This window comes from Calcarisporiella thermophila, assembly GCF_041956535.1.
Source record: "Calcarisporiella thermophila strain CBS 279.70 unplaced genomic scaffold VTP21scaffold_1, whole genome shotgun sequence".
Taxonomy (NCBI): Eukaryota; Fungi; Calcarisporiellomycota; class Calcarisporiellomycetes; order Calcarisporiellales; family Calcarisporiellaceae; genus Calcarisporiella; species Calcarisporiella thermophila.
In genome coordinates, this window is record NW_027192191.1 from 1463721 (window position 1) to 1478104 (window position 14384).

Genomic DNA, 14384 nt, shown 5'->3' on the forward strand with positions numbered 1-14384 from the left:
TCATCATACGATCTTTGAGCGAGGAAGAGTTCGTAAGTGTTCTTTTCGATAGCCTGGGAACTTTCTATAGCGAATTTTGCCGAGCATAATCTCGTATCCCAGTCCATCCGTAGCAAATTTAACACAGGCCCGCAGGTGGTATATAAATGGTGCTATGGCAGTCAATTCCATGCTCTCCTCGGCTTGTGTCTTCTTAGTTCCCAAGCGGACCATTCCCATTCCAAGTCAATCGTCGATCCGAATCGCTCGTTTACCACAAACACAGCTCCGATCCCCGGCGAACTATGGCTGGCTTCGATGCTCGAGCATCAGTGCACGTTATTACACATCACCGGGGCGTGCGCCGATTCATCGGGATCGGAGATGGCTCTCAACGAGAAACTCGAATGAGCTCGGCCCACACGAAAAGGGGCACAATTCGATAGAAGCCCTCGGAAGGAGACGGTCTCCATCGAATGGAGCACCCGCAAGCAGCGGGGCGAATAATTCAGGGGAGGGGGAAGGGACCGGCGGCGATGATCATGGTCATGGACGCGATCCCAAGGACGGAAGCGAAGGAGGAAGTGGCAGCAACGGGGAAGGAGGGGCTCAGAGCGGAAGCGGCGGATCAGGTGGTGGCGAGAGCGGTAGCGGGGGAGGAGGTTCACCATTCGACGGAATGCCCCGCACTTTGAACGTGTTAGAGAACTCCCTCCAAAAGCCCTCTATACCCGACAATTACCCCCAAGTCCTAGCCCTCCCTATCACACGTCGCCCCCTCTTCCCAGGCTTTTACAAGGCTGTTGTTGTGAAGAACCCACAGGTCACCGCTGCCATTAAGGAGCTGGTAAAGCGGGGACAGCCGTATGTGGGAGCTTTCTTGTTGAAGGACGAGGAACAAGACGTCGATATTGTGAGCGCTGAGGACCAAGTGTATAAGGTGGGCGTCTTTGCGCAGATCACAAACGTGTTCCCGGCAGGGAACGCAGACGACCAGTCTTTGACCGCTGTATTATATCCACATCGCCGGATCCGGATGTCCGAGCTTATCACTCCAGGGGCGAGCGAGGATGGCGCGCCCAAGCCAGCTCAGGCCAAGATAGAAGAGCTGCCAGAGGAACCTGCAGTGGCTGGTGGTGAAGGTGAGTCCGCCTATCCATACCCGTCAACTTAAAAGTATGTTTTTTTTTTCCCTCCCTTAATTAATAACTCTATATAGAAACAGCTATCGAAAAATCGCAAGAGCAATCACCCCAGCAGCAACAGCAGCAGCAGGCTCAATATGCTACCACATTCCTCCGTAACTATGCGGTATCGCTTGCAAACGTGGAGAATCTTGCGGATGAGCCTCACAGCAAACGCAACCGGCTTGTACGCGCCGTCACCTCGGAAATTGTGGCCGTCTTCAAGGACATTGCCGCACTGAACCCGCTCTTCCGGGACCAGATTGCGAACTTTTCGATGTCGCACGCTGCAAGCAACATCTTCGAGGAGCCGGCTAAGCTCGCCGATTTTGCTGCCGCCGTTTCCGCGGGCGAGCCACGCGAGCTGCAAGAGGTGCTTGAGAGTCTGGTGATTGAGGAGCGGTTGCAGAAGGCGCTTCTGGTGCTGAAGAAAGAGCTGCTCAATGCTCAACTACAGAACAAGATTAGCAAGGATGTGGAGAGTAAAATTGCCAAGCGGCAGCGAGAGTACTATCTAATGGAGCAGCTGAAGGGGATCAAGCGTGAGCTGGGGATCGAGACGGACGGGAAGGAGAAGCTGGTCGAAAGCTTCAAGGAGAAGGCGGAGAAGCTTGCTATGCCCGAGCAAGTGAAGAAGGTGTTCGAGGAGGAGGTCAACAAGCTCGCGCACCTGGAGCCCGTTGCTTCGGAGTTCAATGTCACGCGTAATTACCTGGACTGGTTGACCCAGATCCCGTGGGGTCGGCGCTCGATGGAGAACTACAATATCCAGCATGCCGTTTCGGTGCTGAACGAAGACCACCACGGTCTACAAGACGTGAAGGATCGGATATTGGAATTCATTGCCGTAGGGAAGCTGCGAGGAACGGTGGAGGGGAAGATTTTGTGCTTGGTTGGGCCTCCTGGTGTCGGAAAGGTAAATTAGGAGAAGAGAATTTTAGGCGAGAATATGTCTTACTAAATCAACCATTATTGCGTTTCCTTCCCCCTCCCTCTCCCTCCCCCCCCTTTTTTTTGGGCATAGACTTCTATTGGCAAATCTATTGCTCGTGCCCTCAACCGTGAATTCTATCGCTTTAGTGTTGGCGGTCTTACAGATGTGGCTGAAATTAAGGGCCACCGTCGCACCTACGTCGGTGCAATGCCTGGGAAGGTGATCCAGGCGTTGAAGAAGGTGCAAACGGAGAATCCACTGGTGCTTATTGACGAAGGTACATTCCTCTATCTGCGGTATTGTTTTTTTTTTCATACTCACCTCCCTCTGGCTTTCTCCCTCTTGCTTAGTTGACAAAATCGGTCGTGGCCACCAAGGTGATCCCTCGTCTGCTTTGCTAGAGTTGTTGGACCCCGAGCAGAATTCCTCGTTCCTTGACCATTACATGGATGTTCCCGTTGATCTTTCCAAGGTGCTCTTCGTTTGCACTGCAAATGTCCTCGACACAATACCGGGCCCATTGCTCGACCGTATGGAAGTCATCCAACTCTCTGGATACGTTGCTGAGGAGAAACTTGCCATCGCGTCGCAGTATCTCGCGCCCCAGGCCAAGGCGGCGGCCGGATTGGAGCACGCCCACGTGGAGCTACATTCGGATGCCATGGAGGCTCTCATCAAGAACTACTGCCGAGAGAGCGGGGTCAGAAACCTGAAGAAGCACATCGATAAGGTTTATCGGAAGGCCGCCTTGAAAATCGTGCGGGACATTGCGGGGGAGGAACGGCTTCCGTCCCAAGAGCTGGATAGTCCTGAGGTGAAGGACCGGAGTCGCGTTCACGACCCTGTCTCCGCCCAGCATGACCGAGAAAAGGTGAGCATAGGGGATTCGGCCGGTGAATCCGCCAAGAGCGAAGAGAAGAAAATCACCATGAGCGAACGCAGCCCTCTAGCCGTTCCGCCCGATGTGCAAGTCGATATCACGGCGCAGAACCTGCAGGAGTACGTGGGGGCGCCCATCTTCCACTCCGACCGCCTCTACGATCGCACTCCCCCGGGGGTTGTGATGGGGCTGGCCTGGACTTCGATGGGAGGCTCGTCGCTCTACGTGGAGTCGGTGCTGGAGGCCGCGCTCCGCTCGCAAAACTCTCACCCGATGATTTCCAAAACGGGCCAGATGGGCGACGTGATGAAGGAATCTACCAGCATCGCGTACACCTTTGCCAAGGCATTTGTTGCGCGGCGGTGGCCCTCGAACCGATTCTTTGAGCACGCCTCCATCCACCTGCATGTCCCCGAGGGGGCAACGCCCAAGGACGGGCCGTCGGCCGGCATTACCATGGCCACCTCGCTGCTCTCGCTCGCGCTGGACCGCCCCGTGAACCCAGACGTGGCGATGACGGGCGAGCTGACGTTGACGGGCAAGGTGTTGAGGATCGGGGGGCTTCGCGAGAAGGTGGTGGCGGCGAAACGGTCCGGGGTGAAGAAGGTCATCTTCCCCAAGGCCAACATCTCGGACTGGGAGGAGCTGCCCGACTACGTGAAAGAGGGGGTGGAGGGGGTTCCGGTGGAGTGGTATAACGAGGTGTTTGGGGAGTGTTTTGGCGAGGTGGACGGGGATGCTGTGGGCAAGGAGGTGTGGGGCCCGTATTTCGACCGAGTTTTAGACAAGAAGGCGGACGTTGACCAGGACGAGGGCATTGTGGCGTGATAAACCTTTTAGAGCTCTTTTTATTTTTTTATTCTCTATTTCATCCTATTTTATCGTTGGCCATCTTTGGTTTCCTAGAGGGTGGAGAGGGAGGGGAAGAGAATAAAAGCAACCATCTGTATCTTCCATGCTCCATTCGGGCTGAGTGTGTAAATAAAGCATCTTGTTTGCTACGGCCCATGCAACTGCAAATGCCAAACACGTATTCACGCAAGGAGAGGTGCGTCAAGCATGGGGGGAGGATGCCGATAGAGCCGCGTGCGCCGTGCACCACGGGCTGAGGGGGACGCGCGGCGCTATTTCAAGCAGCTTAATTGACGGCCGGCGGGACAAGGGCACAGGGGGGAGGATACATCGGTGTGCGAAAGCCAATTAAGTTTGTTGCACCGAAGGTTTCTTTAGGTCAATGCGGGACAAGAACAAGTTTAATTAATGTTTTGCTTTCTAAGTAAGGTTGCCGTTAATTCGCTCACTGCACACGCGTTTTCAGGGCCAGTTTTTTTTTGTTGTTGTTGGTGTTGTAACCACCTCTTTCTGCTCTGGTTCATTTCGCTTTCTTCGCCTCCATTCCTTTAGCTCCATTCCTCGGTTCCTGGCTGCTCCCGCCCCTCATCCGCTATCTGAAAAGGAGCCGGGTTTAAAGCTTTCTTCAAGCTAGACCGTTAAGGATCGGGTCTCCTGTTAAAAGCTGAATCATAACATTACCTTTTATTTTTTACCATTAATCCAACTTCTCGAAAAATTTTTTTCTCCCTGTTCCTTCTTGTTCTCTCCACTGACCGACTGCACCCATTCACTTCTCTCATTCACTTCTCTCCTGCTTACTGCTAGAATCATTTCTGATTGATTTAGGCTCGTCCTGTTTTAATTCCATTTCATTAGTTTGCCACCGCATTCATATTCCCTTCAATTCAACACTAGTTAGGATTTTGATTTTGATTTCCTTTATTGTAATCTACACCCATCCCACCATTCTTGTTTGCTTCCTGCGAATTAACACAATGACGAAGCGAACACACCTGCCCGTAACTCCAATTGTCCAGGCGGTAATCATAGTTTTGGCCGAGGCCGGAGAACCGCTCCCGCTCTCCTTCATTGTCGGTAAGTCTATTGACCACTCCCATTGCTTCGCCTGTGTCTTTTCTAAACCGCATATCTGTGTGTTCTTCTATATTGAAAGACAAGATCAAGACAAAAGCTCTCCATGATTTAAAGTAAGTCAAGAATTCATTCCCTAAATTACCCAATCATGCATATTGGAATGAACTCATCCTGAATGATTTCTCCATTTTCTAGAGGACAAACCCCCAAGAACACTGTGAGCGGCGAGATTAGCAAATACCTTGCCAGTTTCAAAAATAGGAATGCCGCGCCCCTCATTCGGTATGGCCAAGGGCGGAACACACGTTTCGGACTGCGCACAAAAGTTGCCGCCGCCTTGTTAAAGAACATGCAGGATAGGCAAGCGTCACTTAAGCGAGCCGCTCGAAGATGTCCTCAAGATAGGCAAGACATCGAGCCAGTGCCTTGCGTGGAAAATCAACAGGAAATAGAAGCTGAAATAGAATCGAGCAGGGATGGTGGCAAATGGACGAGGGACGACTCCAGCTCGCCCGCCTCTTCGCCCCCGCGGACGTCTGACTTTGAGGAGGCGGTTTACAACAGCACTGTCACCACTTCCAGCCCTCCGGCTCGGACCCCCTCACCTTGCAGCCAGCTGTCCTCAGACCGCTCCTCGTATTCCCCTGGTTGTTCCTCTCCAGGCCCGGAGCACTTCTCCGCTATTTCCTCGTCATGCGAGGAGAGCGAGGGAGAAGAGGAGGCTGAGTACAGCACGAAGCAAGGCGAGATCGCCTTATCCAGCGAAGATAGATTGATCGAGTACGGAAACGCCCTGATGCGAACAAACCCCCTCTGCGCTCTTCTCTTGGCCGCGGAGTCATCGGCCTGCCCCTTTCTCAGCTATGCTAAGCTCGAGCAACACCACGCATCATTATTGCTCACCGACTCCCTCTTTACTCCTGTACTCCCCTTTGCCCACCGTGACTCCTCATATTCTTCAGAAGCGCTACCTCCACTCTCATACCCGTCGGCTGCATCGTATCCCATGGATTGGGATGCGAGTGGAGACCACCTTTATTCCAGGGGAGCCACCAGCCGCAGTTTGTCATGTGATGCTTCTGCTGGGGTGCGTCCCCCACTTTCCCAGCCGATGGCTGCGACGCTCTCCTCCCCCCCAAGCCATGTTCGAAGCAGTTTGCACCTGCATCAGCATCAAGCGCCCACACAAGTTGACACTCTGCGGTCCAAGAGAGCCGTGTCCCTTGCCAGTGCAACCGCGTTCACAACCGACTGAGGGGCCATCGACATATCCGCGTCTATTTTGTTTTAACTCATAATTTGGTATATATATGTGTGTTTTTTTAATCAGTAGTGTCTCCTTTATACTCTTGATTAGCTATTATCTCTCTTTTTTAATTAATTCTATGTTTTGCTTTGACCACCCTTCCTCCCTTCCCTCTCCTCCCCCACACTGTTATATGGATGAGTTTTTTGATGCGCGCTAGATGAGATTAGATGACGGAAGAGAGCGGAAGTGTGTGGGGGGATTCCAAGCATGTACTATAATGGCATTTTCATCCTCCATCATTTTTCTCCCATTTATCTTCACTTTCTCTTGGCCAGCCCGTTATAGTAATAAATAAATGACTCCCACCCACCCGGCCTGCTACTTTCTTCTACGAGACCAACATGACTGCTCACTTTTTAAAACCCGGTAGGTCACAAAAAGGCACCCGCATCGTTTGATTTGTGATGTGTCTGGGAAAATACGCATTGGTAGAGCATCCACCGCACATTGATTGCCACCACCCTGCGGCGCAGCATGTTTGTGCTGTTTATGTTGGCTCAGCTTCGTTCGGGCCGTCTTCTGCTCCATTGAGGCCATCATTTATTTACATTCATTTCTGCGCTCGCCGCATCCCCTCTCCTCTCCACCAGAGACATCTATTTCAATTCCGAGCTCGGTTTGCTCTTCCAAACTTTCTCTGGCTCTGGTGCCTCAAGCTTAGACTTGCTTTATTTATTTTCACCCGCACTTTTCAACCCTCTACTTAGTTGCCACCGCTTGCCAATCCGCTTGGATAGCCCCCACCCAAGTCATCATTTCTAGCTTGTTTCCTCCAATTGACGCTCACCCTGCAAGCAAAGCCCGACGAACAACATCAGCATAAGGATGATGATGTTCCTTACCACCTCCACCTGGAACCGCCAACATCGTCTTTCCGCGGTAAGGGAAGACCGCGACCCGCAGTCTCGCCATCGTTCCTTGGATGAGGAGGCCCATTCTGCCGCAGCTGTGATGGCCCGCTGGGCGAGCTTATACCATCGCCGCCCCCCACGTCCGCGTCCTCGGTTGCCTGCAACCCCGGAGAGTACCAATGATGTGAAGGAAAATGATGAAAAGGAAGAGGAAGAGGAAGAAGAGGAGGAGGAGAAGTTCAGAGAGTGGACTCCTCTCAGCTTTGCATCTGAATGGAGTGATGACCCCACCGCCCGCATCTCTCCGCCATATACACCCTCCCAATCCTCGGCCTCATCCAACTCCTACGGTTTCCCATCCTCTCCCTCTGCAGCTGCCGCCGCTGGTTCGGCATCTTCCTCCTCCTCCGCCTCTTCCTCTTCCTCCTCCTCCTCCTCCTCCTCTACCCCAACGACCGGCCAAAGACGGAGGCGCGGTACCCGTGTCATGCCCGTCTGCAAAGTATGTGGTGCCACCTTCAACAGAGTTTATGATTTGCATAGACATATGCGACGGCATATGGGCGATGGCGGCGTGCGGTGTGAGGTATGTGGGAAGCAATTTACGAGACGGGATGCACTGTTACGGCACTTGCGTAGAAAACTTCACGGTTAGAATAGAAAGATAGAGCTATTTATTTTTTTTTTAATTGTCTTGCTGTATTCGGCCTCTTAGTTACGGTACCATCTAAAAATTTTTGTGTGTATTTCTCACTTTTATTTTTATTCTTATTTTTGTTGTTTCTTTCTTTTTTTTTTTCCTTATCTATTGTACATACTAAAACAATGGGGGGCGACTCTTCTTATAGATCCATAATATACAGGAAATTTATGGTTTACTTCCCTGATTATTTTAAACAAATAGTACACAACACATAGATAATACAAGGAAATTCACGGGGAAAAATTAGGCCCTGTTTTATCGTGCCTCTTCTAGTTTCTGGACTTCCTCTAGCTCGTTTGTCAGCGCTTTTACCTGATCAACGACAAAGGCGAAGCTGTCACTCAATGGGGTCACTACAGCAAAAGCGAAAAAAGGGTTGTAGGCCGGGTTATTGAACTACTAAAGTAGAGGCGAGAGAGAGCCAGACTACCCTACCATTGTGTTCGTTAGCGATAGTCTCTAGATACCCCAATCGCTCTTTTAGTTTTTTCATCCTCTCATGCTGCTTGCAGGTTTTCCGCATCTCCATTTTGAGTCTATAGTTAAAGGCCTTGGCGGCAATAATACGCCGGCGATAAAGATCAAGCTCCTCGTCGAGTGCATTTTCTTCTTCTTCCCGCACCTGATAGTCAAGGCCCTAATAATGAAGAGACGCGAGGTGGATGAGGAACTATTATGAAGAGCATGTAAATAATCCAAATCGCACCTGCTGGTGCTTTAAAAGCGTCCCCTCTGGCACGGAGAAAACATTTTTCAGCACATATAATTCAAATAGATCGAAATTCTTATCCACGTTGGCCTCGAGGAGCGTTTCTGCCAGGTGCATTCCGGCATCATCTGGCTTGCCTGTCATGTTTTCAACGAACTCAGCCAAATTCTCCGTGGCCTTGTAGACGATGCTGTTGACAGCATTGATAACTTCATCTACGAATGTGAGCGGGAGAAAATTAAGGTGTTCGGTGATAAGCTCATTGGTGTCTGTCATGGGATTCTGATTTATTGTGTTAAACGCGGTATTAATTAAACGCGACCAGCATTAGAAGATGGTTGCTGCGGACTGGCAGTCACATTTTACATAAATCTATTTTGCGCTACCTTAATAAAATGAAAAGAGGGGACCTCTTCGACCATGCTACTGGAACCAGGACATGACCTCCACCACAGGCTTCTCTTCGGGTTACGTCAAGTACTCCACCCAGAATGTTCTCCAGAATGTGCCAAGACTCTCGAATCGGTAGCAAAAGCACTCGCCACCTCGCGCCCCCAGGAAGGATGGTAAATTCCAGAATTCAGAGAGCGTTTATTTAGTTGGTAATAAACTAGATATTAACATTAATCAGGGAGGTACGAGACACGGAGGTGTGGATTGCTTTTTCTGATGCATACGGCAATCTATCGAAACTGTTTGAGGAGGATTCTGGGCTGAAAATGAATGACATTGAGGAAGTTATGCTCGGAATTTTGAAGGTGACCCGGAATCTAGCAGCCGGAGTGCCGAAAAACCAGAGAGAAATATTGTAGGAGCGTTTGAACCGACTTAATTTTGGGTTTTGAACTAATCTTTTCTTATTCTTTCATCCAGCGAAAGAGGCTCATTTGAGATCATAGTGGGATGGGTTAAGAAGTTAAACGCAGAGACGTTGGAGACAAGTAATGACAAACGTATCTATCTAAAAATGAATACCGCTTCCTTTCTTCCTCACATTGTCTTCTAACGTCCTGTGTCCGATACTAGGCAAACTATTACTTCGCATTGCCCTCCAAACTCTTTCAAATACCGTTACCGCTAATGAAGAATTGATTAAACGCGCGTGGAACCTCTGGATTTGTGACGATGTTATTGGGTATTAAAAGTTTTTTTGACTCCACTGGCGGTTATTGCTCATGCTTATTTTGATGATAGTGGGCTATTAAGAAGAGAAGATAATGACCTCTTCGAGGTGTCCATGATATGTCTAAACAATAACCTAGCAGGAAGCAAAGAACAAAGGTTGGGAGACCTATATCGTTTCATAAAGATGTCCTCCGCCTGCTCACTGTTCTTTTTTTTTGGAGGCAGTATGCTGTTCGTGAGCTCAGATTTTGGTCGTCAAACGCTTGAACTCTGCTTGTTAAAATCAGAGCACCTTCTTCATGATGAATCGCAAAATTTTGAGAGAGTGTAGGTGGATGCTTATAGTCCTCTTGTCGTTGATGCTAACCCTAACGTTTCCAATGTAGACACGATACCGTATCTATTTTAGTCCGCCATAATCTGGCCTCCAAAATTTGGTCTCTCCTCCGCTCTCCAAATAAGTAAGCCAAACCAAAGTATTTGCATAACTCTACTCTATCTAACAACATAGCGCTTTATAGCCAAACCCCTCTTTCGCCGGCGCAGATACCGTTCCTAAAATTCTACGCAGAGCACACACAAATACCATCCGAACTAGAGACCGAATGGTTCTGTCGTGAATTCTTAAAGATATCAGATCATTTTTCAGTGCTACTAGACCAGATAACCAATAGCAAGAGCAATCTTAAAGAAGCGGATGGAGATGGCCGTTCGAGTGATAATACTAGTGGTTCAACATTGGATGTCGAGAGCATGAGCCAGCTGCATGCTGGGCTTGTGCTCATGCTTCAAGTCCTTGCTCGCACTGCAGAGCAAGTGGGCGACATTATGCTGAGAGAGGGCATTGTGGACCGCTGTGTCACCCTCTTAGGACAATGCGAGAAATCTCTTCCGCGAGCATCCAAACCGGCCAACGTCACTCTGACCCATGAGGAAGAGGAGAGCGCGGCAAAAGGATTTATGTACATTCGACGGGATCTTGTCAGGGTCATCGGTAACATGGCCCATGGACGCCGGGCAGTGCAGGATAAAGTGCGGGAGCTAGGTGGCGTTCCACTTATCCTCAACCAGGCGAATATTGACGACTACAATCCATGTGAGTTCAAATCGTTTTGCTTGTCACTCCCCTTTCCCCTTCCTTAATATCACATTTCATGATCTTTCAAAAGGACTGGCCCTTTATTTTTGCTAATTCCTCTCTGTTTTCATAAAGATATCCGCGAATACACAATACTGGCGATCCGCAACCTCATGGCTGACAACGCAGAGAATCAGCAATTCCTCAAGGATCTCAGACCGATCGGGGCTGCTCAACACCCCGTTCTTCAGGAGGTGGGGTATCGAACCGAATTGGCCCCCGATGGGACAGTGCGGGTTGTGAGGGCCAAGAGGGATTAGGGGGTGCACAAAAGGCTATTTATTTGTATGCATTTACCTGGCGTGTAGCAGAAATGTGTTCATTAAGAAGGGGCTTTTTTGTTTTGTGTGTTTAATAAATCGACAAGCAAAGGCAAAAAGATATAGACAGGAAATATAATTGAAAGGCGGCAACTACTATGACAAATATTAAATTTGCTTTAAAAGAGAATTATTCCAAATTATTGTGTTGATATAGTGACAAATATGTTATTGATTAAAAAAAAAAAATGAAATGCCCATTACTAGAAACATTGCTCGGCGTTGGTCATCAGTTACTGGGCGATTTTTATGTCCAGTACAATAGGCGAGGCTTCTTTCGACTTGTAGCCAGCTTTCTCAAAAAGCATATCTCCAGACGTTGAGCGCTGCTCTTTTCGCTCCTTCAGTTCAATATTTCTATAGTCCCCGCCCCAACAAATGAAATGCAGGAGAATTGACATTAGCAATATTATTGGCGAAATAGGATCGAGCAGTCTACTTACGTATACCACGCCCCACCTATTAACGTGAGCAAGATCCCCACTCCATTCATCCCTGATATCCGCAAATTAAAAATCAGTACCGAAAGCACAATGGTCAGGACTTGTTTGACGTTCGCCGCCACTGTCATAGTTAGTGCGCTAGTCCGCTTGTTCGCCGTAAAGCTCACAATATTTAAGAAAAACGCAATGAAACCATTGGCCAGGAGGACACCCACGAGTAAATAGGCCGAATGGAAATCCAACTCTCGGAAGAACGTGAATAAATCTGCGAGCTCGCCCGTGAGCTGAGCATATACCATGGTCTGGAGAAAAGCCAGGGGAGACATACGCAGGAGAAGATCAAGAGGATGTAGCTTGAAACGCCCCACCTGGAGGAGGGCGATGAAAGATAAGAATGGCTGAAAACCAAGTTCCAAGGGCTGGCTTTTTACCTGGACTCGATTCGCAATCACGGTCTTTAGTGCCGCAAGGATGGTGCCGAGAACGGTGAGAAAAAACCCCATAGGGGTGAAGTTGTAATCACCAAAGGTTGCAAACGCAACCCCAAGAACAACGGGAATAAGAGAGATATAGATCACTACCGAGTAGCTTTTCTTCAGAAAAACTATCGATAGGAGAATGGTAAAGAGGGGGGTTATGGCCCTCACGACTTGATGGAACTAGTGGAGGGTACAGCCCCTACAGTCAATACTCCCATTCGCATCCTAACATATCAATACAGAATGATTTACCGGAACAGTGACCAGATTTCTAAAACCACGTAGAAAGCAGGATTAGCACAGCGAAAGGCGAAGGAACAGCCGCCCTGTCAAGATAATATCATACTTACAGAGACACGTTACTAATAGCTATGTTTATCGTGTATAGGACCGAGAACACGAGCATAATCAGGCTTTCTCGATCTCCCAGCTTGGTTGGCCTGAAGTATCCCAGTTTTAAGCATGCGACCGCGCCGAATGTTCCAAATAGCGTGTGGATACCCGTCAGAGTCCATGGGAAGCCGAAATCGAACAGCTGCATAACAATCTTATTATAAATGGTGAGAAAGAGGTTAAGGACGAAGTAGAGGACGAGCCAATTATAGGAAGGGTCAAATGGAGGCAAGCGGATGGAAGAGCACAGGTGGAGAACCGGCATTATGATAGAGGGATGCGGGCAGGGTATATAGGAGAGGAGATGGCAAAAAGCGCGAAGTAATGGGGTGTTGAATAGGGAGGAAGCACGCTGCTCTCAAATGAGACGTGTCTACGGTGCTTTTCTCTTTACTACTACTTGGGAAAATAAAATTTGTAGACACGGCAAAAGATGAGAGCAGGAGGAAGCAGGCGGCGTCTCGATATCGACATAAAGTAGTATGAGGGACAGGGTGGCAAGAAAAATACCAGAGGTGCAGCTGATAATTGGGAGTTTAAGTGAACGCAACCGCAACTACGCGTCAAAGAAGAAAGAACACAGTGCACCAACGAGAAAGGAGTGAAGAGTCTCGTCAGAAAATATGCAGATATGAGGGTATTGCAGGTTGCAGATTTGATCTTGCTCCAGAGCCTTTTTCCGAAGTAAAGGGTGGCTTTTCCCCCCTCCCCTCTATCCATTCCTTCCCTCTCTCCTCCCCTACACTAATGAAAGCATTGCTTCTATCAGGTCTGCTACTGCTGCTGTGCATCGGTGCATTCGTTTTGCAAACGGAGCTGACGCAGTGGGTGCAGAGAGGAGGAGACTATGCAAAACCTTATTTCATGCTGTAAGTTAGCATTGTGCAAAGCATTTTACGAAGAAACTCTATTAACCAGACATCAATTAGATGGATATCGCACAGCTGCTACATCTTGCTCTTCCCTCTCCAACTTCTTTGGGAATATTTCTACCCTAATCCTAACCGGGTTAAGCTGTCAGCCCTCCAGCGGTATAGGCTGAAATTCCTTCGCTCTCTCAAGGAGCTCTCCCCACAATCTGAACATACTCCTCTTTCCACCTCCGAAAATGACTACGCATATGCACAAATTCCTTTCACCAAGGGACATCTCGCGTACATTTTTAAAACTGTACTCTCTCTTTCCTTCCTGATCGCTCTGCCTTCTTTCCTTTGGTATACAGCGGTGGGCTTGACATCCACATCCAATCTCACCGCCATCTACAACACAGCATGCTTCTGGGCATACTTGTTTTCCGTATGGATGTTGAGTGAACAAGTGCGCTGGGAGAAAAACATATCCGTGGTGTGCTGCATCTTGGGAGTTGGACTGATTGCCCTACTTGATCCTAAGCGTGACTTTGACACGCCGCCCCAGCAGCGCAGCGGAGAATTCCTTGGTAATCTTATTGCGGTTGTATGTGCAGCCACTTACGGCTTCTACGAAGTGTACTACAAGCTTTGGGCCTCCCCGCCTCTTCGTCCCTCCGTCCTATTTGCCAATACAATCACTGCGCTGATTGGCCTCGCTACGTTGCTTGTTCTTTGGATTCCCATCCCTTTGCTCCACTTCACAGGATGGGAGCCCTTCCAGCTCCCGTCGCTGCAAACGTTCGGATACCTCTTTCTGGTTGCTTTGTCCGGAATCATGTTTAACGCAGCATTTATGTGTGTCATTGCAATGACAAGCCCTGTGTATGCTGCTGTTGGGCAGATGCTTACCATTCCTGCGGTCGCGGTTGTGGATGCCATTGTGAAGGGACGGTCGCCCGAAATCGGCACCGTTCTGGGGAGCGTAGCGATCATGTTGGGCTTTTGCGTGCTAACCTACGGAGTAAATAAGGAGGTGAAGGCGGTAGAAGAAATAGAGGACGAACAGGAGGAGGATGCATCAAGCCCATAAATTTCCTTTATTTTTGTATATTATTAAGATGATCTATCTTCTTTGTGTACTATCTTTTTTATCCTAT

The 14384-nt window shown here is 49.1% G+C and overlaps 7 protein-coding genes across 7 annotated transcripts; 5 read left to right on the plus strand and 2 right to left on the minus strand.

Annotated features, from left to right (window-relative positions):
• Positions 1 to 154: 154 nt before the first annotated feature.
• On the plus strand, positions 155 to 3805 carry VTP21DRAFT_627 (uncharacterized protein; the record flags this gene model as incomplete). Its single annotated transcript, XM_069396881.1, has 4 exons — positions 155 to 1121; positions 1199 to 2079; positions 2188 to 2374; positions 2448 to 3805. The coding sequence occupies 4 exons, from the start codon at positions 155 to 157 to the stop codon at positions 3803 to 3805; spliced, it is 3393 nt and encodes a 1130-aa protein (XP_069257006.1).
• A 1001-nt stretch (positions 3806 to 4806) lies between these two features.
• On the plus strand, positions 4807 to 6161 carry VTP21DRAFT_628 (uncharacterized protein; the record flags this gene model as incomplete). The annotated part of the gene is made up of 3 exons (XM_069396892.1): positions 4807 to 4906; positions 4986 to 5019; positions 5102 to 6161. The coding sequence occupies 3 exons, from the start codon at positions 4807 to 4809 to the stop codon at positions 6159 to 6161; spliced, it is 1194 nt and encodes a 397-aa protein (XP_069257007.1).
• An 879-nt stretch (positions 6162 to 7040) lies between these two features.
• Positions 7041 to 7721, plus strand: VTP21DRAFT_629 (uncharacterized protein; the record flags this gene model as incomplete). Its single annotated transcript, XM_069396903.1, has 1 exon — positions 7041 to 7721. One exon carries the CDS (start codon positions 7041 to 7043, stop codon positions 7719 to 7721), a length of 681 nt encoding a protein of 226 aa, XP_069257008.1.
• A 303-nt stretch (positions 7722 to 8024) lies between these two features.
• VTP21DRAFT_630 (uncharacterized protein) lies at positions 8025 to 8754 on the minus strand (the record flags this gene model as incomplete). Its single annotated transcript, XM_069396915.1, has 3 exons — positions 8025 to 8122; positions 8205 to 8406; positions 8476 to 8754. The coding sequence occupies 3 exons, from the start codon at positions 8752 to 8754 to the stop codon at positions 8025 to 8027; spliced, it is 579 nt and encodes a 192-aa protein (XP_069257009.1).
• Positions 8755 to 8898: 144 nt separating this feature from the next.
• VTP21DRAFT_631 (uncharacterized protein) lies at positions 8899 to 11001 on the plus strand (the record flags this gene model as incomplete). The annotated part of the gene is made up of 9 exons (XM_069396926.1): positions 8899 to 9044; positions 9110 to 9286; positions 9352 to 9431; positions 9505 to 9613; positions 9673 to 9759; positions 9829 to 9930; positions 9990 to 10064; positions 10125 to 10699; positions 10817 to 11001. The coding sequence occupies 9 exons, from the start codon at positions 8899 to 8901 to the stop codon at positions 10999 to 11001; spliced, it is 1536 nt and encodes a 511-aa protein (XP_069257010.1).
• A 293-nt stretch (positions 11002 to 11294) lies between these two features.
• VTP21DRAFT_632 (uncharacterized protein) lies at positions 11295 to 12641 on the minus strand (the record flags this gene model as incomplete). Its single annotated transcript, XM_069396937.1, has 5 exons — positions 11295 to 11418; positions 11505 to 11872; positions 11936 to 12163; positions 12236 to 12254; positions 12334 to 12641. The coding sequence occupies 5 exons, from the start codon at positions 12639 to 12641 to the stop codon at positions 11295 to 11297; spliced, it is 1047 nt and encodes a 348-aa protein (XP_069257011.1).
• A 482-nt stretch (positions 12642 to 13123) lies between these two features.
• VTP21DRAFT_633 (uncharacterized protein) lies at positions 13124 to 14317 on the plus strand (the record flags this gene model as incomplete). The annotated part of the gene is made up of 2 exons (XM_069396948.1): positions 13124 to 13245; positions 13306 to 14317. The coding sequence occupies 2 exons, from the start codon at positions 13124 to 13126 to the stop codon at positions 14315 to 14317; spliced, it is 1134 nt and encodes a 377-aa protein (XP_069257012.1).
• Between the last annotated feature and the right edge of the window lie 67 nt (positions 14318 to 14384).